The following is a 25,420-nucleotide window of genomic DNA, read 5'->3' on the forward strand; positions in this document are numbered from 1 at the left end:
AAGGTAACCATTATTTGATTGTTTAATGGAAGTGTTTTTTTCTGTTTACGATAGATTTCCCAAAAATGAAGACTTAAGGCAAAAATGGATCGCTGTCGTTCCAGGAAATATCACCAAATAATCGGCAGTTTGCGGAATGCTTTTTAAAGCGGAAGATTTTGCTACGGCTTCGTGTGCACTGATTTTTTTTTAAAAAGAAACGCTGTACTATCAATTTTCCCAAAAGTATGCCTTGCTTACGAACTTCCTAAAACTGTTTAGGACCTAAACACATGCATCAGATTATACAAAATAATTTTACTTACCTATATTATAGGTACCCATACTTAACATGACTGGTACTTTTTCGCAGAACAAAAAAAAAATTGAATTTCTCTACTTTTATAACTACAGCGCGGCAGACTATGGCCTAAACCTTTATCATTCTGAGAAGAGACCCGTGCTCAGTAGTGGGCGGCGATGGGTTATCATGATGATTCATCCTCTCCTATAATCCGTCAAATGTCTTACATTATCAAATCGTGTTGTCACCCTAATAGAAAGGGACACAATCCAATTTAGCGCTATCTCAATAGGCTCGTTTTTGTTGTCTCAGTGCACAATCTAGTTTAGGTAGCATGTCTCTGGTAGAAGGACTTCGTCTGTGTTGGTGTTGGCTGGCGGGCGTGCTATGCCTTTTTGGAGTGTTTTTTTTTTTGTTAAAACTGACTGGAAAGCGCTCTAAGGGGGTGCCGTGCGTATGTCGGCGAGCGCCGGCACAGACGGGGTCCATTACTTGTATAGTTTAACTAACTTGTTACAAATAACTACAAACTTGACATTGGCTAATCTTTGTAAAGCCAGACGAGAGAGAAAAAAAAAAGAGTATGTAATCACTACGTTCTTACATGTTGAAACAAACAGTTATAGATGTGGTATATAGATACTTTACTCTATGGTCTATATGATCCGATTATGGACGTATTTATAGGATCAACAGATCAAAAGCAGGTATATAGGCAGGTAGCGCATTTGCTGGTACATACATTTATTATACTCTTTGGCTTTGGTACGCTGCAATCTGCATGCACTCTGAGGTCCAAACATAGAGTAAAGGCAAGTTGCCGTAGATCGAATACTAAGGCAGGTAGATTCTGGCCAATGCATAAAAACCATACCTAACGCTGCATTGTAACATAATATGTTATTGGTCTGTAATTGTAACGCTGGCTTCATAGACAATACAAGACTTAACCACAGACCAACCGAGACCAACACAGCATCATAGACTGTTGCACTCACACTTCACTTGACTTGCGTTTAGTATAACTTAGTGATTATTCATTATATATTCATTATAAATTATAATTTATATTATATACTCTTTGTTCCATACAGAAGTCAGAATCAGATTAACAATTTATTAATTTTATCATTTGGTTTGGTAAGTTAATTTTTTTTTATCGATCGAAACTTCAGATCAGCACGAGCATCGCGGTTAGATAGGATTTTTGTACATTATTTAAACTTGTAAAGAATCCTGTAATTTGTATCAGAGCCAGAGCTAGGTACCTATCTGACGCCGGCCCAAGTTACAGTATTTCCTCAAGTCCTTTTATTTGTTGATTCGTGAATAGTCGTCACGATTGCAATTGCTATTGCACTAACAATTAACTCCAAGAAAGGCCGTAGCCAGTAACTTGGCCGGGAGGTGTTGGACTCTTAAGTTTGAGGCAATTAGAACAAATTTTGGAGGTTGTCCGTTTATACATAGGTACAGCGTTTGTGTTGTGCTTGTGGCATCTGCAATTAACAAATTAAAGGTATTTCATTTAAACTCATAGAGAGTTGAAATATTCGCAATAATTGTCGCTATATCAACAACAGCTAAGTTGTAAAATTTTCAAAATGGCCGCCATGAAAAAAAGTGTTATTACTTGTATGATAGTACGGAACCCTTCGTGTACGACTCCGACTCGCACTTGACCGTTTTTTATAATTTACAGAGACGATCATAATAACATGGCTGCCCTTGACAGTGATGTGGTAGAGATTGAAGATGGGCCTGATGCAAGTTTTGCTGAAGATGATTTGGAAGTTGAGGCAACTCAAGTACCACGACCACCAAAAAAGAAGAAAAAGTTCCAGTAAGTGTTTTTTTTTCTTTTCATTTTAGAATTCTGAAAGTGATGGACATGAAGCTTGTTGGCTTTTTATGGACAGTTATCCTTGACACACAAATAGATAGATGGACAGAGAACTAAGTGGCCCTATTCAATTGTGATGTTTAAAACCCTCAGTTTTTATTTTCATATAAAAAAGTCCTAAACCTTATAGTCAACAAACTCATAATACTTTTTATAATAATTCATCAGATGTAGAACTTTAGGACCACTATCAGTTATCGTTGAAAATGTCAGCATCATAGTTGTCCAGCAATATAGCTACTTCAAACAGAGTATACAATTTGATATCTGTATGATTTTGCATGCAATTTTAATGTGACACTCGTTTTATATGATTAATGTATGTGGACTGTATTGTAATGAAGAAATGTAGAAATCTCTTACTTGGAGTCAGGCATGGCGCATCTCCTGGTTGAGCATACTTCACAGAATTTAGGCAAAAGGAGGTTTTTTGACTTGTAGGATCTTTGTGAAAATGTTCAGAATGACACTCAGAAAGGATTTTTTATAATTCCACCCTTAAGGGGATGAAAATTTGTATGGTAATAATCTGTAATTTTCAAGTTATATCTATGAAACTTGGTATTTGGAATTTGTATTATTAGTTAAAAATAAGAAAATATGTTTTTCAGGATTTATAGACATTCCACTCCAAAAAGGGCATGCTAAGTGAAGCTAGTAAGCAACATTATCTTATCCTAAACTTATAAACAAGGTCATAGATACATATAACTTGAAAAGTTGTGATTTTTATTATTTATAGAATTATGGAATAAGTTGTACATATTATATTATAGAATTATGAAAATTGGTACTTTAGGATTTGAGACAGAAATGAAGGAGGATGTGATTTTTGCAAATTTCACCACTTCACTGATTTTCAAAAACCCCATTAGAGCAAAGCTGGGGTGGGTTCTCTAGTGACATGATAAACAGAAAGTTTATTTGATTACAGAAACGATCGTTACAACAATGCTTATGGGGATTACAGTGGTGGGTATGGTCCACCGGGCAGTGGGTATGGCCCACCAGGTGGCGGGTTTGGTCCGCCAGGTGGAGGATTTGGGCGCAATTTTGGGAGAGGACCACGTTATTTTGGGCCACCACCCCCTATGTTTGGCCCTGGCCCTCAGGGCCCTCCACCGCTGATGTGGGGAAGAGGATTTGGGCCTGAAGGACCGCCGATGCGTAGGCAACCAATGGATGACAGGACAATCAGATACTTGATGCGTAAGTTATAATAAAAAATGGGTGTCAATTTTTCAAATAAAGTCATAGTATAGTCATAGACTTTAAATAAAGTCATAGTACTTGGTGAGAAAAGATGTCCAGTTTAGCTATAATCTCCATTCACATCACATTTATCACTTTACAAACATGATCTACAAGATTCGATTTGCCTTACTTTAAAATGAATTTATACACAAAAATTGCTATTGTACACGCTTAAGTCAATCTTCATAAAAATCGAATCGTAATGTGCATCCTTACTTATTACAAGTTTCCTATCGAGCCTCATGGCTTGTCATAGGTACCTAATGTATGTATGAAACTGTGAACCATCCATTTGATTAATAAAATTATCAATTGCATAAACCTTAAATCCAAGGTCTTCATACTTCCAAATTAAAACTTAAATTTGTGGATTGCTGGACTTGTGTATTTAATCTTTAGTCTACTGGGCAGTCTGCCTTGTTGCAACTTCAGATTGGTCTAAATGTTTTGCACGCTCTTACTTGCGAATGCGAACACATTCCTAAGCTGAAAGCAGCTATAGTGGATTTTTATATGTTCATGACAGGATGTGGTGTTGCGAAAGAACATTTGAAGAATTTGCCGCGGGACATGCTACAGTTGATGGAGCCTGAGTATTGTGGTCTCTGTGGTCACAGTTTTGAATCATTTGCGACTTGTGAGTATTGCAACTTATTTTAACACGGTATTTTCTAATCCCGCTAATTAATTAACCTTGTAGCATAAATTAAAAATATTTTGAGCCATATTTGGGCATGTGCAGTAGTCCAGCAATGGTTGACAGGATAGTAGGCCAAAAAAAAAATTGAAAAGAAGGATGCGTAAAATGAAAAAATTGAACATTATGCAATGTGTAAACGAGTTCGAGCAGATAAACAAATCAACTTGTATTCTCATTTATTTTCTTTTCATATTTGTTTAGGTATTTAGCAACTTATTCAATACTAGCTGATGCCCGCAGCTTCGCCCTCGTGGATTGGTCAGATCCCCTGCAGCATCAGGATTGAGGAGTTGGAATCCAATTTTTTTATGAAACAATGTTGCAAAGTTCTTTTATCGATTAAAAAAGAAATGACGCAAATCGGTTCAGAAATCTGAGATTTCGGTGTACATAGGTAGAAAAACACAACTCCCTTCTTGAAAGTCGGTTAAAAAAGTAGCCTATGTTACACCCTGGTCAATCCTCTACTTGTATGTGAAAATCCCGTTAAAATCGGTTCAGCCGTTCCGAAGATTAGCCTTTTCAAACAGACAGACAGACAGACAGACAAAAATTTAAAAAACGTGTGATTCAGTTATGGTATCGTTCAAATAACCATATGACCTTAATATGTGGTAGTTATTTCGAAATTACAGACAGACACTCCAATTTTATTTATTAGTATAGATTGGACACAATTCATGTTAAAGTAAAAGGGTAAATTTTTCAGCCCTGCATTTTATATATTATATTTTTTATTGAACAAATCGGATTGACGTTACCTGAGTTGCCATATTTGCTGAAAAATAAATAGTGTTGGGACAAAAAGTGATTGATATGAATCACTCAGTACGATGTAGACTGTCATGTTACTCTAGTGCAGGGGTTGGCAAGTAATTTTAAGTGCGGGCCCGAATACTTTGAATTTTTTTATCGAGGTCCAGAAAAAAATTCATACTGCTTATTTTTCACTTTGCGACATTTACACCATTATATAAATCACAATAATTGGTAACATTGATGTGAAAAATGATGACTGACAACAGTCTTGAGCCAGTTTTTTATAGTTGTTTCTCAAGAGGAACCCTGTGTGCCTGGATGCTGCTGGTCCCTTTTGGATGCGTCTGAGGGGAAGAGCAGTGTTCGGGCCGGTGCGCCCCGGTAACATGGCTAATAATTTCTCTTCGGAGATATTGTTGACTATGGCTAATGACCTGGCAGGGGGGGAGGTTTCTCCGCGTGTCCCTCTGACTAGCAGAGGGCACAGTGGACGAAGCGGCGGAAGGGACGCGGGCGACGTGCGCGTCCCAAGGTCGGGGGACGCACTTCGTTGGTGCGTCACGGAGGTGCGGTGTTGGGGACCGAGCAGGTCCCCGGTGGAGGGTCTGCCTCGGCAGACGTCGCTGGCTAGGTCGCGGTTGTTTGCTTCGGCCGTTCCCGTGACCCAGTCGCCAGGCGACGCGCAGTAGCGCCGCTGGGGTTTAGTGGGTATTCCGGTCGCCTCTCGGCCGGCGAGTCCCACATACCCTCCCTCAGCTGGCTGGCTGCCTCACGGCTGGCTGGCTAGCTTCCGGGGAGGATGCGTAAATGCATTCCCCAGCGTCAACAAAAAAAAAAAAAGAGGAACTAGCAAATGCGAATGTTATAATCATGTACATAAAGTGCATATTATCATGATTTATTATGCAAAATGTGTCAAAGTAATTCATTCATTCATAGGTATACTATTAAAAATATTCAGCCAAGATTCGACCGTCCGCGGCCCTTCCGCCTGTTGTCGTCCACTGCTCTAGTGATTAATAACTGGCTTCGAAACCATGGGCCATGGGTTCGATTACATGTTCGATTGTATGTAGATATATATGAATGTATAGTCTAAAGAGTATATGTATGTACGTATTACTAAAAGTTATGTGAGCTCAGCCGAAAATAATAAAGTAGAAACTGGTTCATTGACTCATACAATAAGACAGAACTAAATCACATCACGCCACTATTACTTCCAACATAGCATAATTATTTTACAATTTGACATTGGCTACGTCTCAGTCTAATGCTATTCTTTTTCGCAGGGAGTATTATGTAATGGATAGCAAAATATTTTAGAAGAGTCATTTTAGTTATGTAAGAGTATTTAAACAAAACTAGCCACATTAGCTCCTCTTAAAATGTTTTGTTTACTTAAAAATTCGACCAGAATTAATTCATTAAATTATTATTTGGATTGAACCGCGATATAAATTTAATTTGTTACAGCCCGCCTTCACTACGTTTCAAAAAACCACCTTAAGAGTCAAAAGAAGTGGTTAAACCAGCAATCGGAAGTTGATTTCCGTCGTCCCAAGCAGGTAACTAGATAATTTGCCAACGTAACGTTTCCGTAGAGATTTTGGCGACCATCCGATTCACATAACACTGGAATGCTCCATCTACTGGCTTTGCTTGAGACGCTGTTGGTGGGAACTCTGGGCTCGCGGACAGACTGTATCAAGCGAGTCTTATGTGAACACTGTCGTCAAAATAGAAACTTACATTGGAGCAAATTGTCTGTCTTCACGTTTTTAAAGACGTGAAGTGTACATGTCCATGCAATCCTTATCTGAAATAATAGAGTTAATGCATTGAAATCATTTAAGACGAAACATTGTTGTCTTAAATGAAGACAGGTAAAAAAAATTTATTCAATTTCTTTCATTTTTTGATCTAAATTACAATGTAGGTAGCCACTTTTATTTGGTTAGAATGTATTCAAACGTTTAACCCACTTTTTTATGTCCAATAAAACACCTATTAAGTATAGATTTTTCGTAGTCTCCTAATGGATATGACATTTCGTTATTTATAGCATAGTGTATGTATATTTTCAAAACAGAACAAACTTTAATAACTTTGTTAAATTAAAGTAAAGAAAAATCCGATTGCACATTTGAAACAATAAATGTTTGAACATATGACAGTCAAAAAGCATTAGCTGCAAAAGCAAAAGCTGTTTAATATAATATGTGTTCAGTATGAAATATGACATGAGCGCTATGACATTTGTGACATTTCAGGTAGCACTAAAGGCGCGCGAGCTGTACTGTGAGCTGTGCGATGTTCACATTACATCCAAGAGTCACTCCGACTCGCATTATGCGGGAAGACCGCATCGAGCGTACGTATTTTTTTATCTTCTCGTACGAGTTGTTGTCTTGTTGTTGACGAACAAAACTATGTAATTACACGTCTTCTGATCAAGTAGTAATTACACTTCTGATCAAAATATTTTCTTTAATCTAGACATTTTTGGTCCACTGAATATAATAATACTAATTACTAATATAATATTTCCAAGCAAAATGGCCTAAAACTACTAAAATTGAGTCTAAAATTTTATGATTTTTATCACTGAATACAAACTTAAACTCATTTCCAATCTAAATGGTCTGTGTTGAATTTGAGTCCAAAAATGGTGATTTCGATCAAAACAGTATTTAATTACAGTAAACTTACAGCGGCTTTCATTCAGTTTTTTGGTCCTGTCAAATTTTATTTCGTGTAGTGTAAGTTCGCCAGCACCTTACTTATTTTTAATTCTCCATTATTTCAGAATTGTCGAAGGGCGTAAGATGCCGAAAAATCCATTTTTGCTGCAACCCGGAATGGAGGATAGAGTGTAAGTAACAATTAAATAATATTGAATATTAATTAAATCTTGAAAAGAAACAATCCACTTAGTTTTGACTTTAATTTGCAGACTACATGAATTTTATTTTTTATAAAGGAAATATTTTTTTTTTGTTTTATAAAAGTTTGTTAAGTAACCACGGGCCCTTTTGACGTGTTGTGTGTGGCTAACCATTGTTGATAAACCCTGCAGTTCGCAACTTATCCGCCGGGAAAAGAAACACCTGAAGGCTGTCGATGAGGAGGAAGAAGAGGAGAAAGTGAAGGAGGTTAAGAACACCCAGCCAGAACTGTACTGCGATATTTGCAAGGTATAGTAAGCTGTGAATCCCTTGCATATGAACCGTTGACATTCAAAAGCGGCCAGATCCACAAATTCTAAGACCTTCCCCTGAAGGATAAGGTTCTGAACAAAGAAATCTGAAGGACAACCCAGATCAGGACATAGCACAAACCAATCAGCAAGCTGAAGTGGCAGTTAGAAGGCGAAGGTTATGCTTGTTGTAGGGGTGATGGCCGTTGCAGCCGAAAAATCTTAACATGACCATCCAATGTCAAGTAGGAGTATCCTATCAAACATACTATTATAAAAATATATATTTAACATTTTTTGCGCCACATATAGTGTTATTTGCACAGCGTGGCGCAAAGAAAAAGTTTATGATTAGTGAATTTGTAAGTTATCATTTGGACTTTTATTTATTAAATTACGCACCTAATTATAAAGTATGTGAATAAAAATGAATAGGTAGTTCATGTCATTCCCAGTCTATACAGATCCCATGAACCTATTTAAAACCTCTAATGGTTTTTTTGTAGACATCCGTGACTTGCACCGAGCAGATGACGATGCACTTGAACGGCAAGAGGCATCTCAGTAAGGAGAAGCAGCACATTCTCCAGATGATGAAAGGCGGCGCTGATGACTCCACTGCTGGTGAGTAAACTAACACAGGAACTTTTTGATCTTGTCCCGCCTTCAGCATTTTACCACCGAATCGCAAACAGGCGAGTTTCCATCCTTATGTCGTCGACATTCCATCTACACGCACGAAACGTTTTGCGACACCATACCTTAGGCATGGCTACGGTTTAGAATACTCTTCCGCGATCTGTTTCCTACCAATTACAATTCGGGTATCTTTAAAACTATAGTGAATAGGCATCTTCTAGGTAAACGCGTCCCATCTTAGGCCACATCATCACTTTCCATCAGGTGTGGATTGTGCCCATGCGCTTGCTTATAATGAATGTTTATAATATTCAAATAGTAGAAACTAGAAATACATTTGAGATATCAGCCATCAGCAACTTTACGCGTCTGACACCGGCGTACGTATCCATACTAATATTATAAATGACAATTTTTGAAGAAAGCTACCTACAGAGATAGTTTCCCGGAGATGTTCATAAGCTACTTTTTATCATCGAAAAGTTCCCACGGCATTTTAAAAAACCTATGCGGACGAAGTCGCTCGCATTATCTAGTATTTATGTAAAACATGGTGCGTAGCCAACAAATAACCAATAGCGAATTTTCACATGATTCAAAATTAGATTTCTGCGCAGATCGGGGTAACTTATAAAATTGTAATGCTGTATTTATTTGTATGTATTTGTGCGGTATTGTTTGCCTGATAACGAAATACAACCTTTTCAACATCGATTGTGTTTTATTTGTTGTGAAAGAACAGCTGTTCTGATTTTTGTATGTTTTTTTCTTTTCTTTTTTTCAGATGCAACACAGGAGAATTTTAATGAAGATATGGAAGGTATTTTTTTATTACTTAAATAGAAATAGAATTTATTTTTACTTAATTTATAGTACAGTCAATTTGCAAATTGCCCTCCGAAAAAAGACCTACCGCAATTTGACATAATGAATCGTTAGGGGGGCATGTCAAGAGGTCACAGGAAAAATAAAAAGGTCGCGCTGATTGCTGATTTTGAGAAATTCAAAAAATGAATAAAAAAAATTTGAAATGCTTTTTTCTTGGAAACTATTGGTTTTAGGAAAAAGTTTTTTAAATAAAAATGTAGAGGGCATTACGAACTATATTTTTTGTCATTGGAGTGACGTCATCCGACTTGAAATACAAAAAGTAGAGGGCGCTAATGGATCAAAAAAGTGTTTCAACGCTATTTTCGATAGGAAAAAATGATTTTTTTATAATAATGTAAATTGGAAAGTTGTTTGTCACAAAATTAGCTACAACTTTTATTTAAACAAAATTTTTATAAAACTTACCGTTTTCGAGCCGGAACTTGTCGAAGTGTACAAATTGTACATTATGTACCGTGCCGTTGCACAGTTCTCATGCAATTCAGTTTTTATCTTTTTTAACCCCCGACCCAAAAAGAGGGGTGTTATAAGTTTGACGTGTGTATCTGTGTATCTGTGTGTCTGTGTATCTGTGTATCTGTGTATCTGTCTGTGGCATCGTAGCGCCTAAACGAATGAACCGATTTTAATTTTCTTTTTTTTGTTTGAAAGGTGGCTTGATCGAGAGTGTTCTTAGCTATAATCCAAAAAAATTGGTTCAGCCGTTTAAGAGTTATCAGCTCTTTTCTGGTTTTCTTGTAGAAAAGAAGGTTAGATAACCGTTAGGTTCATAATATTATGTCAATTGACAAATGTCAAGCTGTCAAGATGGACGTTGCCTAAATACATAATTATTTATTTGAAAATCTTTTTGAAAATGATGTTTTGGAAAACTCAGATACTTTAGATAGTAGGCGCGGAATAGTCCAAGAAAATCAGTTCAGCCGTTTGAAAGTTATCAGGTCTTTTCGGTCTTTTCTAGTTACTGTAACCTTCACTTGTCGGGGGTGTTATAAATTTTTGATTTACACTTGTTTTAATTCAAATGAAATAGCAGTAATTGTTTTCTTACTTTTTTATCAAAAAATTTGAACTTTTGTTTAACAAAAATTTGAACTTAGGTGAATTTATCTATGTTTTGCACCACGTTTATTTCTTTCTTTTGAAACAAACACATTTTTTCGACAATTTTGTTTTTTCATTTAGTTAACTAAATGCAATAACGTTGCACTTTTTCACCTGTACCTCGAGAATGGTAAGTTTTATAAAAATTTTGTTTAAATAAAAGTTGTAGCTAATTTTGTGACGAACAACTTTCCAATTTACATTATTATAAAAAAATCATTTTTTCCTATCGAAAATAGCGTTGAAACACTTTTTTGATCCATTAGCGCCCTCTACTTTTTGTATTTCAAGTCGGATGACGTCACTCCAATGACAGAAAATGTAGTTCGCAATGCCCTCTACATTTTTATTTAAAAAACTTTTTCCTAAAACTAATAGTTTCCAAGAAAAAAGCATTTCAAAATTTTTTTATTCATTTTTTGAATTTCTCAAAATCAGCAATCAGCACGACCTTTTTATTTTTCCTGTGACCTCTTGACATGCCCCCCTAACGATACATTATGTCAAAGTACGGTAGGTCTTTTTTCGGAGGGCATCTAATTATTCCTTGCATATTGACTGAACTATACAAGTACTTTTGAATCGTCAAATTTAAAGTCAATTATGCATCACACTCATCTATCACACTGTACATCTGGGGCCTTACTACCATCGCTTAAAGTAGTAATGTATCAATATTGTTTTGACATTTTCATATAAAACTTGTATGAAATTGTCAAAACAATATTGAAACATTATTACTTGTAGCGGTGGTAGTAGGGCCCCTGTACACTCAATATTTAATATTTTGAAAAAAAAAAAACAAAACCTAATGCAATATTTTTTATATAGTGGCAGAGAATGGCAATGAAAAGGAAGAAGGGGCAAAAGAGGTTATTGCAGAGGATAATTTTGACTGGGGCAACGGCAGCGGCGCCTGGGACGAAACTAAGAAAGATGATGATGTTGCTTAATATCAAACCCTTTATAACTTTGTCTGACTGCACTAAAATAAAGTGACAGTTATGTAGTCTATGTTTGTAAGTATATTAATTATTTCTCTGGTAGCTTCTAATTAAATTACTTATTTTTTGTTATTAACTTGTCACATCCAACTTCCAAAGTCGCGTATACTTTGGAACTTGGAAGTGAAGCATAAAAAATCGGCACTTGCTATGGGTGCTTACTATAAGAGCTACCTATCTGGCCACGATTCCAGGTCAACGGAAAGTGCCTACGCTATAGGTTTTTCTTGACAGACACGACAGACCGACATGACAACGAAGCTGAAGTGATCTTATAAGGGTTCCTTTTTTTGAGGTACGGAACCCTAAAAAGCTAAATAAATAGTTATTTTTCTAAACAAATGTTAATTTATTTATTCTGTTGTTCATCGGACAAAGTAAATATATCAATTTGCTTTTGTTTCCAGCCATTTCATTACCATGATGCATCGTATTGCTGCTGCTGGCCGGACTCTGCATCTGTTTCCATAATACAAAATGTATTAAGTATTTACTTATAAACATAAATATATAATATACAGATAAAAATAAATCAAATGGCATTTTATTAGTAAGCCTGCAACAATACTACTATAAATGCGAAAGTGTAATTATTTATTGGTTTGGCCTGCATTCACGCTGTAATGAATACACGTGATTTTTTGCGTACATGTACAGATACAGTTATATACCTACCTGAAGTGTAATCTATGCTTTTTTAGATGACAAAAATCCCACGGGATTTATAAAAAATAAACACTTAACAGGGCTCTCTCCGTCACTCGTTTCCACTCGTTTCATACAAACGTAGTTCCAATTTCATTTGAATATTAAGCAACCAAAGTCCATGAAATTTTGCAGACATATTCTAGAAACTAATATCTGTGTCTGTGGTGTTTTAGATTTTTAGGTTGTAGTTTTAAAATTACAGGGGCTCAAAGATTTGTATGAAATTTTTTAAGACCGCGTAACTATGAAACCGAAAATTTTAACAGAAATCTGGAAAACCACAGACATAGATATTAGTTTCTAGAATATGTCTGCAAAATTTCATGGACTTTGGTTGCTTAATATTCAAATGAAATTGGAACTACGATTGTATGAAACGAGTGGAAACGAGTGACGGAGAGAGCCCTCTTAACAGATCTCAGCCAAGCTTTTGTACCTATATCTAATCCTAGTCATACTGGCACCTGCACAAATCTCCATGTTACAGCTTCATTTACAGATTGGACTATTTGTTTCGCGCGCATTATTGTAAAATGAAGGCTTTGCCTTGCCTTATAAGGCCAGTTGGGAATTTAGCACTACCAGCTATAAACTGGTAAATAACAATTGCAATGACTTACCAACAAGAACGTCTTGCGCGACGACGGCGTCCCAAGCACCCATTAGTGAACCCATACCACAATGCTATAGAGAGTACAACTAACAGACCAACCAGTACTATCCCTTGTACTTTAGGATCGCAAAAATTTATGTCTGTGAACCCACGACCCCCCGCTGATTTTTTTGCTGAAGAGCTCCTGGCCATCTTCGCTGAAGAATCTGAATTGTGTACTTGCCCCATGTCACTTTGATGATTTTATATTTAGGTTAATGGTTTTCGGTTACAAGGTATCATAGGTCCATGGTATCATGTTTCTTGATAATTTACTGAAGTATAATATCATTTGTTATTTGATATGTTTTCGTTTTCATTTTCGGTATATTTTAGTAGTTTTAGGTAAAAATATGATCATTATTATTTTTGTGTGATGTAAAGTGTAAAATTATTACAATTATTTATGTCACAATAGACATCTACGAGTATGACGTCTATGACAATGCCTAGTTCACTCTGACTCTGACAATACTGTCTGATTGCAGACAGTAACATGATTATCTAGGGTTCCGTACCCAAAGGGTAAAACGGAACCCTATTCATAGATTTGATAGACATCAAGTCAATGGCTCTGTTTGCGTTCACTGCTGGTCATAGGCCTTCCCACCACATACAATCCTCCGGCTTCCTCAGCCGCCCACTTCCCGCTATCCTCTTAAGGTCGTCCCACACTGCGCTTGCTGATACGCGATTGCTGATGCTATACGATCTCCACTCCAGAACACGTCTGCTCCAGCGGCCATCAGTTCTGCGGCAGACGTGGCCTGCCCACTGCCACTTCAGCTGGCTAATTCATTGAGCTATGTCGGTCACTCTGGTTCTCCTACGGATTTCCTCGTTACGGATTTAAGACGTACGAGTAAGTTTACGTTACGGTTAAGAGAAATAACACTTTTTATAATTTTATGGTAACCATTTTACATTTTCTTATTATGTATTTGTTGTTATAGCGACAATAGAAATACATGTTCTCGGATAATTGCAACTAACTACCTATTACGGTTCACGAGATACAGCCCGCTGACAGACAGACGGATGGACGGACGGACGGACAGCAGAGGCTTGGCAATAGGGTCCTGTTAGCATCTTTCGGGTACGGAGCCTTAAAAATAAAATAAATATAAATACCTAGGGAAACCTTTAAAAGGAAACACGTAAAGTACCTCTAAAAAGTTATTTTATTTTAGATAAATTCTTACATATGTATTTTATTTTTATACTTAAATAATAATCTAGTGACCGTAATTGATTTGTACTTATTCGAAATTCGCCATTTGACACTAAGCTCCAGTGTACCAAGCAGGCAAAATATCATCCTCACAGTTTTCAGTTACTGAAATGGATTTATCAATATTAAATTGAAACTGTAGTGTGACGGGACCAGCTTGATTTTGATATTGTTCAAAGCTGTGTTTGACGAAGGCTAAGAATTGGTTTAAATAATCCAATGCAATTTGTGGATGCCATTCATACTGAAACAGAATTATTAAATTAATGAGAAATATCTATCTGCACAAAATACCTACTTGTTATCTACCCACACTACAAATATAATTTTTGTTGAAATTAATCTTCCAGTCTTCTGCAAACGCTGTTTTTAACGCCCGACCCAAAAAGAAGGGTGTTATAAGTTTGACGTGTGCATCTGTGTATCTGTCTGTGGCATCATAGCTCCGTAACTAATAAACCGATTTTAATTTAGTTTTTTTTTGTTTGAAAGGTGGCTTGATCGAGAGTTCTTAGCTATAATCCAAGAAAATTGGTTCAGCTGTTTGAAAGTTATCAGCTCTTTTCTAGTTACTGTAACCTTCACTTGTTGGGGGTGTTATAAATTTTTAATTTACACTTGTTGAAAATAAAATGAAAATAGTGTTACCTTACAATAGGAGACAATATCTTGAGTATCAAACCACTGCAGCCGTTCAACAACACCTTGATCATTTCTAAATCCCACATACAATCCTTTTAGATTAGCTAAGTAACATTGACACCAACATAGTAGTAATTTGTGTTTTCTGTAAAAAGAATGGTACTGAGTAGTAAAATTCAGTAAACAAAGGCAGACGAAACTGGTATATTATGTATAGTAGGTATGCATGTTTGTATTCATGTATGCTCCACCATAGCATCTAAACAACTGTACTTTTACTGACTGTAACTGTGTTTTGATGTATGAGGAATCAATCCATTCGTTAGTGATATGAACAAATCAATAATAATATGATGAAATGCTACATCTAAAAATGTTTTTTTTTGTTATTATTTCAAGTGGGAAATCAAATGAAATTCGAGAAAATTCTGAGTTCATAAAATTTATAGTACTTACAATATTAAAATATACCGAGCGACATACAATCCTAATTAATATTATAAATGTGAAAGTGTGGATGTTTGGATGTTTGTTGCCAAATCACGCAAAAATTACTGATGGATTTGGCTGAAATTTGGAATGGAGATAGATTATACCCTGGATTAACACTGCTACTTTTTATCCCGAAAAATCAAAGAGTCCCCGCGGGATTTTGAAAAACGTAAATCCACGCGGACGAAGTCGCGGGCATCAGCTAGTTTTTACTATAATTCAGCATTTATTAAGTCTTAAATTTAGTTTTAAACTTTATCTTGAGACAAGCAAACAGAAGTTCACTTATCCACACATCATTTTTTTGTTTGTCTCTTAGGCTGAGATTTATAGTGTAATTTGACATGGCCCATATTATTATTATATCACACTAAGCGCAAAAACTACTAGACGGATTTGGCTAAAATTTGGAATGGAGATAGATAATATCCTCGATTAGCACATAGGCTACTTTTTATCCCAGAAAATCAAAGAGTTCCCACGGGATTTCAAAAACCTAAATCCACGCGGACGAAGTTGTGGGCATTGGCTAGTAATTTATAAAAATAATATATGTACATACATACTTAAAATTTCTTTCTTGCTTCATGTTTTGTATTTCTCTATTTGTTTTTAACTCTGCAAAGCTGTTACTTCGTAGATAGTTCAAATTAGTTTCAAAATCTTTTGCCTTTGGTGTTGGTAAAGTGGATTTTTCAGTAAGTAAAGAATCAATTTGTGCTCCATATACCAATCTATAATCACCCAACTTAGAATAATAAAACATTGAAAATTCTGCATTTTCGATTACGGGTTCGTTTATATCAGGTTCTAAGTTAGGTTGATCTGTAAAAATATATTGTGTTATTTAATTGAAATTGACATGCATAGCAGCTCACCAAGCAAAGATCTGGGTAAAGCATGCAGTGACTACTATTTACATGAAACATTTAGCGCTGCTTTTGCCCCTCTCATAAGTTTGGTTGTGATAATCTTATCAGTACTTACTCATATAATAATATGCACTATTTTTTATTTAATAATTTTTTATTCAATGAAATCAACAAACTTTAATATGCATTAATTTAATAAGTTGATAAAAAAATGAATCATCTATAGTCTGTATTAGTCACTATGATGAATAATCTCTAGATGATCTTATAGACATCAAAAAGTATCCCTGAAACCATCAGATCAACCATGATTGGAAATAGGTACACCTATATGTGCTGTTGATAAGTTAACATGACAACTTTATCTATTTTTTTAGTATTTTTAAAGTTTCCTACCTAACCAGGAAAAAAGGACCCCTTATTTTCACTTTGTTGTCGGTCTGTCTGTCCGTCTGGCTGTAGTGTCTGTCAAGATAACCTATAGTAAGAAGATTAATATACCAAGTGGGATATTATATAAAAGGGCTTTACTTGTACATTCTAAAACAGATTATTATTTATTTTTGTGCATGATAGTTTTTGATTTATCACACAAAATGTTGAAAAAAATACAGTTCTTCCCCCTCATCTCTGAAGTTTACCAATCAAAACTGAAATAATTATGGTCAATAGACATTTATGTATATTTTAGAGGAAAAATAAAACTAAAGCTATGTCATAGTTTTTTGATATTAACAATAAACCTCTACAACCAAAGTTAGTTTTGCAGTTTGTTACCAGAAGTTGTTCTTACCGTTTTACTTCTTTTGTAGTATGGAAGTTGAAACTCTCGGTGCGTGAGTCCCACTCACACTTGGCTGGGTTTTTTTTAAATAAAAAAAGCAAATGAGCAGGTGGGCCACCTGATGTTAAGTGATTACCCTCGCCCATGAATGTTTGCAGTGGCAGAGGGACCAGCCAGCTGTAATGTCAGTTTTTCAAGAACTTGTTGATCCACCCCTTGAAAACCTCCATGTTGATATCTAGTGCAAACACCACGAAAGGGAGTTCATTCTACAGTTAGCATTTTGCATGTGGAGAAAAATATCTGACACACCCCAGGCGGTGAGGGTGAAATTGCTTACGTTGTATGGTGGCATACGGTGCAGTTATAGATAAAGGAGGGTGGAGTAAATTCAAACAACTCTTTTGAACACTCCGCATTATAAAGGCGATAGAATATCATTTACCTGATGACATATATTGTTCGAATTTGTATCCCCAGGCACAAAATTTCATTTCTTCCTTACTACGAGTTTTTCTTCTGGATATTTCCTGTGCATTCTCAATAGAACATAAGTATATTGAACCTTTAAACAAGCATGCTCTGATAATTGTAGGTTTTGCATCAAAAGCGGCACACATAACACTAATTAACGTTCTTCTATAGGTAATGAAGTCCGCCTCAAATGAAGGAAATATATACTGATGTTTGTCTTTAAGAAATCTTAGGAGTAGATCAATCTTTTCTTCGTTATCTTCGGTATTCCTTTTTACAGCTGCTGCTATATTATGGTTTAAGTCCAGAGATGTCGATCCATTATTAATAGAGTTTAAGAATTTGAGCTGCGATAAATCAGAATGATACTGGCGGTCACCATCAACACTCATGTAACCAATAATAATAGGTTTAATAAGGGTTTTGCCGCAATGACTGCGAGAGTTTCGCATTTTAATCAAGAATAATCTATTATCCTTTGATAATTTGCCATTTTTCTCACTCATTTTGTTAAATATTTTTGGAGTAAACAAAACTTTTTTTTTTTTTTCTTTAAATCTGGCTTTACTCTGATTAGCCAATGTCAAGTTTGTGATATTTTCAAGTTATTGAATTTATACAAGTATGGATTCCGTCTGCGCCGGCGCCCGCCGACATACGCGCGGCGCCCGTTTAGAGCGCTTCCCAGTCAGTTCCACCACCAAAAAACACCAACTAACACAAAAACCAGCCACTCTTAACAAAAAAAAATACTCCAAACAAGCACAGCACGCGCGCCAGCAAACGCCATCACAGACGAAGTCCAAACAAAACTTTGCTTGTATTATAGATACTCATGTAAAATGTAAATTAGTCTGTGTTATAAATTGTCAAGGCACCATAGACTAATTTTTTTTTCTCTCTCGTCTGGCTTTACAAAGATTAGCCAATGTCAAGTTTGTAATTATTTGTAAGTGTAACAAGTTAATTAAACTATACAAGTATGGATCCCGTCTGTGCCGGCACTCGCCGACTTACGCACGCCCTTAGAGGCTTTCCAGTCAGTTTTAACAAAAAAAAACACTCCAAAAAGGCAGAACATGCCCACCAGCTAACACCAACACAGACGAAGTCCATAGACTAATTTATAAAGTAGGTACTCCATATATATACTTAGTCTGTGCTCCATATATACGAAAACTCAAACATGTACCTATAGAACATTGAAGCCGCTTCATGCTTGTGGCAAACAACAAACAATGTGCACTGGCAAGCGTGTCGTGTGGACGGGTATTTGCATATGCTTGCCAACGTTTGGGAGCGCTTGTCGTTTCGATTCGATTAGCTGCAGGCCAAACACTGTATAGATCAACCGAAAATAATCGAAATTAAATGAAGGCGCAGGGTTCTTGTGGGAACACCATGTATTACAACCAAAACAATATTGATATTTGATATTTTTTAAAATACTGGAGAAGTCCATATAATACCTAATAATAGTAGTATTTATAATATTATACTTCGAGTAAACTATCAAATTGCTTCAAACTCCATAATATTTTAAAACTTTTACACTTAACTACATGGGTGAATTGCATAGATATTGAAACAACTTACAAACGAACCTAAGGGACCTGTTACCTAGATTTGACCTATTATATCCCAGGAGTCAGGTGTACCACTATTTTATTAATACTGGTAGTCAAAATGAAAGTCGTCGTTACCTAGTTTATTGTTATAAACATGTGCAATTTTTTTGTGAAATTTTAATTAATTATTGTAATTTATTCAAAACAACTACAAGATTTTAAAGTAGTCCCTTGTAAAAACTGTTTATTCTCCCCTTATTGTATTTGACATGTATTATTTTCAAAATATGCATTTTAGTTCCAAAATATTTAATTTCTACCCTAAATGGTCGCACAGTATAATAAGTCATTTGTGGACTTGGTGGTATTTACAATGCTTGCTGTACATATGTCGTAATTTTGTTTATCGTAAGCATGTGACGCCACCATAATATAACGTCAGTCACAATTTGAATTGGCAAGACCATATGTCATTGGTCTGTGGTCAGTACTTGGTGATCTGCGTGTTACATACTCTTTGTTTTGCATGTTAAAGTGATTATATTCTCTTTGGTTAAAATCAAAAATTGAAGATTTTAGATTTTCATCAGCGTAAAAAGTACTCTGGATTTTCATGTTTTGAATTTTCATTTAGTTCCAAGGTAATAAGGTTAGAATAGATTATTTATCAATACAAGTTCTACAAGGAAGCTATTAATCATTAACATGAATTCCGAAATAATCACAACTCCACCATCAGTGTCTTGGGCGCAGAGAAATTCCTATGTGTTTTTAACTTTTAACGTAGAGTGTGAAAAACCGGATATCAAAATAGAGAGAAAACTAGTGTCCTTTAAAGGTATATGTGCACCAGAACAGAAGTTATATGAAGTTGAAATACCATTGTATGCAGAAATAGATCCAGAAAAGAGTAGTCATTTGAATAAAGGCAGAATTATTGAGGTTTTTTTGGCAAAGGAGCAACAAGAGGAATCATTCTGGCCCTCTTTGACAAGTGATAGAAAGAAGCACCATTGGCTTAGAGTGGATTTTGACCGATGGCAGGATGAGGAAGAGAGTAGCGACGAGCAAATGAATGATGATTCTGACAACATGTTCAACTCAAGACCTTTTGGAGAGGATTATGAGCTTAATGACTCAAGTTCCAATGAAGAGGAGGACTTGCCTGATATACAATAACAGCAAGAAATAGTCCAATAGTAAATAGTTAAGTGTGGAATTGTGAGCAAACTAGCATAATGTTACTATGTGCTTAATTATACAAGGAATTTTAGAGTAGTTTGTTTGATATTGAAAAATTAGTTGTACGATATATAGAATGAACTGGGTTGAAGTTTTTATTGTTTGAGAATATTGGTATTGAGTTATAATTTTATTTATAATATTATGAAATCACAAGTAAAGCGTCTGAATTTGTTTTAAACAGTTTTAATACACAAATCAAAAACAAACTTGATTTGCTATAATCTGCTTAAACATAATCTGTAGGGTATAAAATGCAATATGTGCTGCCTGCCTTTCAACGGCTCAACATGCAGGAAAAGCAAGCTACCAAGATCTTTATGGTACAAAATGCAGCATGTAGTATGCACTGTTTGCCCTCCCACTACTAAACATGCAAAAGAGCAAGACATCACTGCAACATCACACAAATCTAAAACATATTCAATGTTTAGATAATATATATGTATTTCACTTCAACACTGGAACGTCCTCAGTAGATGTACAATGCACAATTGTCATGTGATTGTACATGCACAATAATTATGAAGTGCATTGTAGAGTACATTACCTGAGGATGCACCAGTGTTGGAGTTAAACATATGTTGAGGGTGTTGTAGAATATTAATGTGCTGTTGCATCTTGAATGCCTGGTACTTCCTTTTTGTGCACTTTTAGTAGCGGGAGGGTGAGTGGTGCACGTTGCTTGCTGCATTTTACATCATACAGATTTATCTGTGCCAATGTTAACAAATTGAGCCTATTGTTCCTTGTGTACCATGGACTTCAGCAAGGTAACATTTACTTCTATCCAACAGTATTAATAGTATTAATCTTCATAATTTATGGTATAATTCTTTTTAGATTTATATTTGCACGTGTGTTTGTTGAATTAAGTAACATGTTATATTATGTTGATATGGTCATGCACCATAGTATGGTTTTTATAAATGCTAAAGAGATGCTTTAGTTACTTCTTTTTATTAATATTTTATAAGACAAATATTGTATTCAGCCCACCTATGTATCTTTATAAAATCTTTACAAGTATATATTTTACTAGCAGATGCCTGGGACTGTGTGGATTATGTTTTTTAAAAATCCTGTGTAAATATTTTGATTTTCCAGCTAATACATAAGTGCTTATTGTCTCTCTCCAGGTCTTTGACTATATTCATGTAAAAAGTCACGTTGATCCATTGCTCTGTTGCAGCGTGATCCGTTCCATTGATATACGTACCATGAATTCAACCAATCACAACTATTGCCATTGTAATAATGATTGATGCAAAGGAGATCGTGATTGTTGCACTTTAGCCAACATTTTACCACAATCAATGCCTTTTTACTTTAGTATCATTTACAAAAACTTGAATGCTTAATAATTATGGTTATCAACTAAAAATAATAAATTATGAGTAGTTCTAAAGCAGAATTTTACTTATTATTAAAGTATGTAGTAGCTAATTCTGTTGTACACAAACCTCATCTAAATCTAGTGCCATCTTCGGGGAGTGCGATAAGTGGATGTGAACAATTATAGATTTTAGTTTAGTGACTGTGTACAACAGAATTGGCCACATCGTCCTGACCTCTTTTTGACGTTAGTAAAAAAAAGGGATTGGCAAGTTTAGCTAATTTTTAGTGTTCCTTAACAAAATAGTAAGGACGATTCACATCAAACGGCTGCATCGAGTCTCGTGGAATCATTTGTGCCCGCAGGCTGCAGTACCCAACCGCATGCGATCAGTGGAGAAAGTGTAATGAAATGCAAGCGTATGCTGTCGGATACTGCAGCATACTTCTGCATATTTTAACAACCAGAAGTCACGTTGGGACGCCATCTTGACCTGTCGCGTACTGTACCTACATTATCTTCTCACTATTCCCCTATTCCTGAATCACTCCAACCCAAAATCGAAACACTAATTCTCATTTCCATAGCTAGGTCCATTTACTACTTTTTCTAGTTTTCTTACATATCTTCATGTGCCAATTCTTTTTTTAGTTTTCTCCCGTTAAATATTATGTACTAAGTCCTAATTCGCGTTAAAAAGCGTTGACGTGTGAACAGATACATACTTGGGAATGCATTTGTTCTATTTTGAACGATTTTTTAACGGACGTTAAAAAAGCTCTCGTGCGAATGAGGCGTTATCCAGTCGACGTAATTTGGATAATAGCGATGTTATAATATTATTGTTTGTCGTTTCATAGTGTTCTTCTAGTTAAGTAGATACCTATACCGTCGGTTTTGAAAACATACAAGTGCTAATTGTATTATTCTACTATCAGGTTCCCGCTACCTTCTTTACCTACTTACCACACCTACGTCGAAATGACTGCACATGGTTCACTCGCCGCGCCTATAATACGCAACGCCTATAATAATTGAACTCAAATCTACCTGTATATTTGTATGATGATTGATGACGCATGACAAAATAAAATAAAATGGATATATGAAAATTAAATACTCATCCATTTTAATAGTTTTTTAGGTTTACCTAGGTACTGAGTGACATAGGTACCTTCCTACTGTATCTAGATCTGTTGGTAAAGATAACGTTATGAGTAGGTACCTACCTCAGTGAAGTACCTAGATGCTTGATGATAGGTTAGGAAAGTAACTTAGGAAGAGTGTGGATCCTTGTCAAGGGTTGCGGGTATGAATACTTATCTCGGATACTAGGCAGCTAGGTAGCTCGCAGTTTTCTTAAGTTTCTCACAGTTTAGATACACGGCACGCGCTATCTACCTCTAATATTACAAAGATAAAAATAAAAAACGTTCGTAAAGTTCATATTTATTTATTCGAGGTTGACCTCTATGGCAATCACATTATTTATAATGTCTCAAAAGGTACCTATAAAACATATTTGATGGTATTTTAATAAAAATAAATAACAGTTTTCGTCAGCGCTTTCCCTATAGTCTATAGACTATCTCTAAACAACTATACTTTTCATTCATTCCCATTCATCGCTCAGCCCGTATTGGAATAACATGCCGTTATGTACAAAACAAGGTAGGTAGATATTTAAAAAAACCTTATGAAAAAATTTAATTTTTTTTTTTCACATTAGGTAGGTACCTATAGTTTGCCCAGTAGATACTATGCGTTGCAACTTGCAATGCCTCTTTTGTATTTGAACAACTCTTACACCACCTTTTGTAGGTTGATGATAGGTACTATATCAAAAAACTTTACACAAGTGTCAATAATAACTGTACAAACGCGAACGCATGTTGACGAACGAACCAACTCACGTTAAATTCTAGATGCAGGTATTTACTACAGCCTGGGTAAGGATTCATAATTATTATTTATTTATAGATTTATAGAAATAATATACCTACCTACCTAAATACTTGAGTGATAAAATTAAAATATCCAATTGGTATGTTTAAGATAATAATATAATTAGCGATTAGGTATGTACGTAATTTATTAGCTACACTTTATACTAACAGCAATTGGTAAACTTATAAAATACATGCATATCTTAAGAATTATTTTTCCTGTGGACGTGTATGAAATTATAATTCTAAGTACCTAACTGCATGATTCCAAAACGATAATTATTCTAACCTACTTATCTAATTACAATAAACTTAACAGTAGGCATAGGAGTCTGCGCAAACAGGCCTTGCCACAACTTCACGCCAGTGCATACTTCATTCTGAGAAGAGACGCATGTTCAGTGGTGGGCGGCTATGGGCTGATGGTCATGGGACTAGGTATTGAAGCGAGCTATTCGTAACCATGATTGGCACCGGGCTGTGTAAAGTTGCCCGTTTGCGCGGAGCCTAAATGGTAGGTACTTATTACCTAACATTATTCTTTTACACCGCCACTGTCCAGGAATGTTTTCTCTGCAATTTTGTACAACTGCTCCGACAACTTGTCACTGGTCTCTTTGACCATCTTCGTGAAGTAGCCGTGGGGATTGTTAAGCAATCTGTATGGGTGGTCGAATTCAACCAGCCGACCAGAGTCCATTACCATGACACGATCCGAATCCATAATTGTGTTGAGTCGATGAGCCACTGTGACCACCGTGCAGTCGGCGAACCTTTTTCTAATTGTTTTTTGGATAAACTCGTCTGTCCTGAAAATAAGAACAAAATCTGGTCAAGTGTGCATCGTGATCCGCGTAACGTAGGTATTATGACGTAGACATCCGCTAAGAAAGAATTTTTGAAAATTCAACCTCTAATGGGGTAAAAATAGGGGTTTGAAATTTGTGTAGTTCACGCGGACGATATCGCGGGCATAAGTTATCTAGTGCTTGATAAAAACCAATGATGAGGGCAATGCAAATGCGTTTATTTGCGATACTTTAGCACCGTAATGTACCTATGTAATAGGAATGCGATTGCGATGTTTAAGACGAAGGCTAAAGCTGACGCAATTCCATAATTGGATAAATGCATAACCGAATACCTATGCGAACGTTCTAAATATTAAAAAAAACAATGACACGCATTTACCTAATCTTTAAATTAACACCAATAGATAGATAGACTTGGATGAATTAAACATCCAAGTTGGTACATAGATTATGATCGAGGTAGGTATGTATGTAGGTAATCGAGGCTCTTATTTTAATGCTATTCAACCTATGAATAACGTAGTATTCAACAGTTATATAAATATGTGTAGCATAGGGTAGTTATCTATAGTAAATAAAATGAAGTTGTAATTTACTAAGAGCAGTGGAGTGAAGCGGGGATAGTCTAATGGTTAAAACTTCGGCCTCCTAATTGTGGGGTCCCGGATTCGATCCTGGGTTTCGATTCGGACCTTGTAACTTTTCGGAGTCACGTAAACAATTAAATGTCATTAATTGTTTTAATTGTGAAGGAAAACATAGATGAAACCTGCATGCCATAAATAGTTTTCCAATCTCAAAGGTGTGTGTTGTCAGTCAATCCGCATAAGGTTAGCGTGGTGGACTATAGCCTAAGCCGTTCTCATTCTGAAAGGAGACCTCAGTGCTCAGTAGTGGCCCAAGGATGAGTTGAGATAGTAGGAAT

The 25,420-nt window shown here is 35.8% G+C and overlaps 4 protein-coding genes across 7 annotated transcripts in view; 2 read left to right on the top strand and 2 right to left on the bottom strand.

Annotated features, from left to right (window-relative positions):
- Positions 1–1,264: 1,264 nt before the first annotated feature.
- LOC123864238 lies at positions 1,265–12,273 on the top strand. Of its 3 annotated transcripts, none has more exons than XM_045904529.1 (12): positions 1,265–1,423; positions 1,986–2,126; positions 3,121–3,395; positions 3,967–4,077; positions 6,376–6,467; positions 7,173–7,273; positions 7,709–7,774; positions 7,979–8,096; positions 8,605–8,722; positions 9,522–9,557; positions 11,564–11,751; positions 12,144–12,273. In XM_045904529.1, exons 2-11 carry the CDS (start codon positions 2,002–2,004, stop codon positions 11,683–11,685), a joined length of 1,164 nt encoding a protein of 387 aa, XP_045760485.1. In that variant the 5' UTR covers positions 1,265–1,423; positions 1,986–2,001; the 3' UTR covers positions 11,686–11,751; positions 12,144–12,273. The 3 variants fall into 3 exon arrangements, with proteins under 3 accessions (XP_045760485.1, XP_045760486.1, XP_045760487.1); XM_045904530.1 differs by having other exon boundaries at positions 1,268–1,433; positions 1,984–2,126; XM_045904531.1 differs by lacking the exon at positions 1,265–1,423 and adding an exon at positions 1,443–1,541 and having other exon boundaries at positions 1,984–2,126.
- Positions 12,274–14,259: 1,986 nt separating this feature from the next.
- LOC123864240 (decapping nuclease DXO homolog) lies at positions 14,260–18,156 on the bottom strand. Its single transcript, XM_045904535.1, has 4 exons — positions 17,563–18,156; positions 16,028–16,286; positions 14,976–15,114; positions 14,260–14,571 (listed from the first exon to the last, which is right to left on the bottom strand). Exons 1-4 carry the CDS (start codon positions 18,095–18,097, stop codon positions 14,380–14,382), a joined length of 1,125 nt encoding a protein of 374 aa, XP_045760491.1. The 5' UTR covers positions 18,098–18,156; the 3' UTR covers positions 14,260–14,379.
- A 1,526-nt stretch (positions 18,157–19,682) lies between these two features.
- Positions 19,683–20,434, top strand: LOC123864245 (uncharacterized protein CG16817-like). The gene is made up of 2 exons (XM_045904541.1): positions 19,683–20,363; positions 20,409–20,434. Exon 1 carries the CDS (start codon positions 19,865–19,867, stop codon positions 20,336–20,338), a length of 474 nt encoding a protein of 157 aa, XP_045760497.1. The 5' UTR covers positions 19,683–19,864; the 3' UTR covers positions 20,339–20,363; positions 20,409–20,434.
- A 2,740-nt stretch (positions 20,435–23,174) lies between these two features.
- The window catches only part of LOC123864230 (ATP-binding cassette sub-family C member 4), a 46,687-nt gene continuing 44,441 nt past the window's right edge, over positions 23,175–25,420 (bottom strand). For both annotated transcript variants that reach the window (XM_045904517.1, XM_045904516.1), the window contains exon 25: positions 23,175–24,492. In XM_045904517.1, the coding sequence (XP_045760473.1) occupies positions 24,219–24,492 (274 nt within the window). In that variant the 3' untranslated portion in view covers positions 23,175–24,218. The remainder of the gene's footprint in view (positions 24,493–25,420) is intronic.

The sequence above is a fragment of the Maniola jurtina genome, chromosome 4, assembly GCF_905333055.1.
Source record: "Maniola jurtina chromosome 4, ilManJurt1.1, whole genome shotgun sequence".
Taxonomy (NCBI): Eukaryota; Metazoa; Arthropoda; class Insecta; order Lepidoptera; family Nymphalidae; genus Maniola; species Maniola jurtina.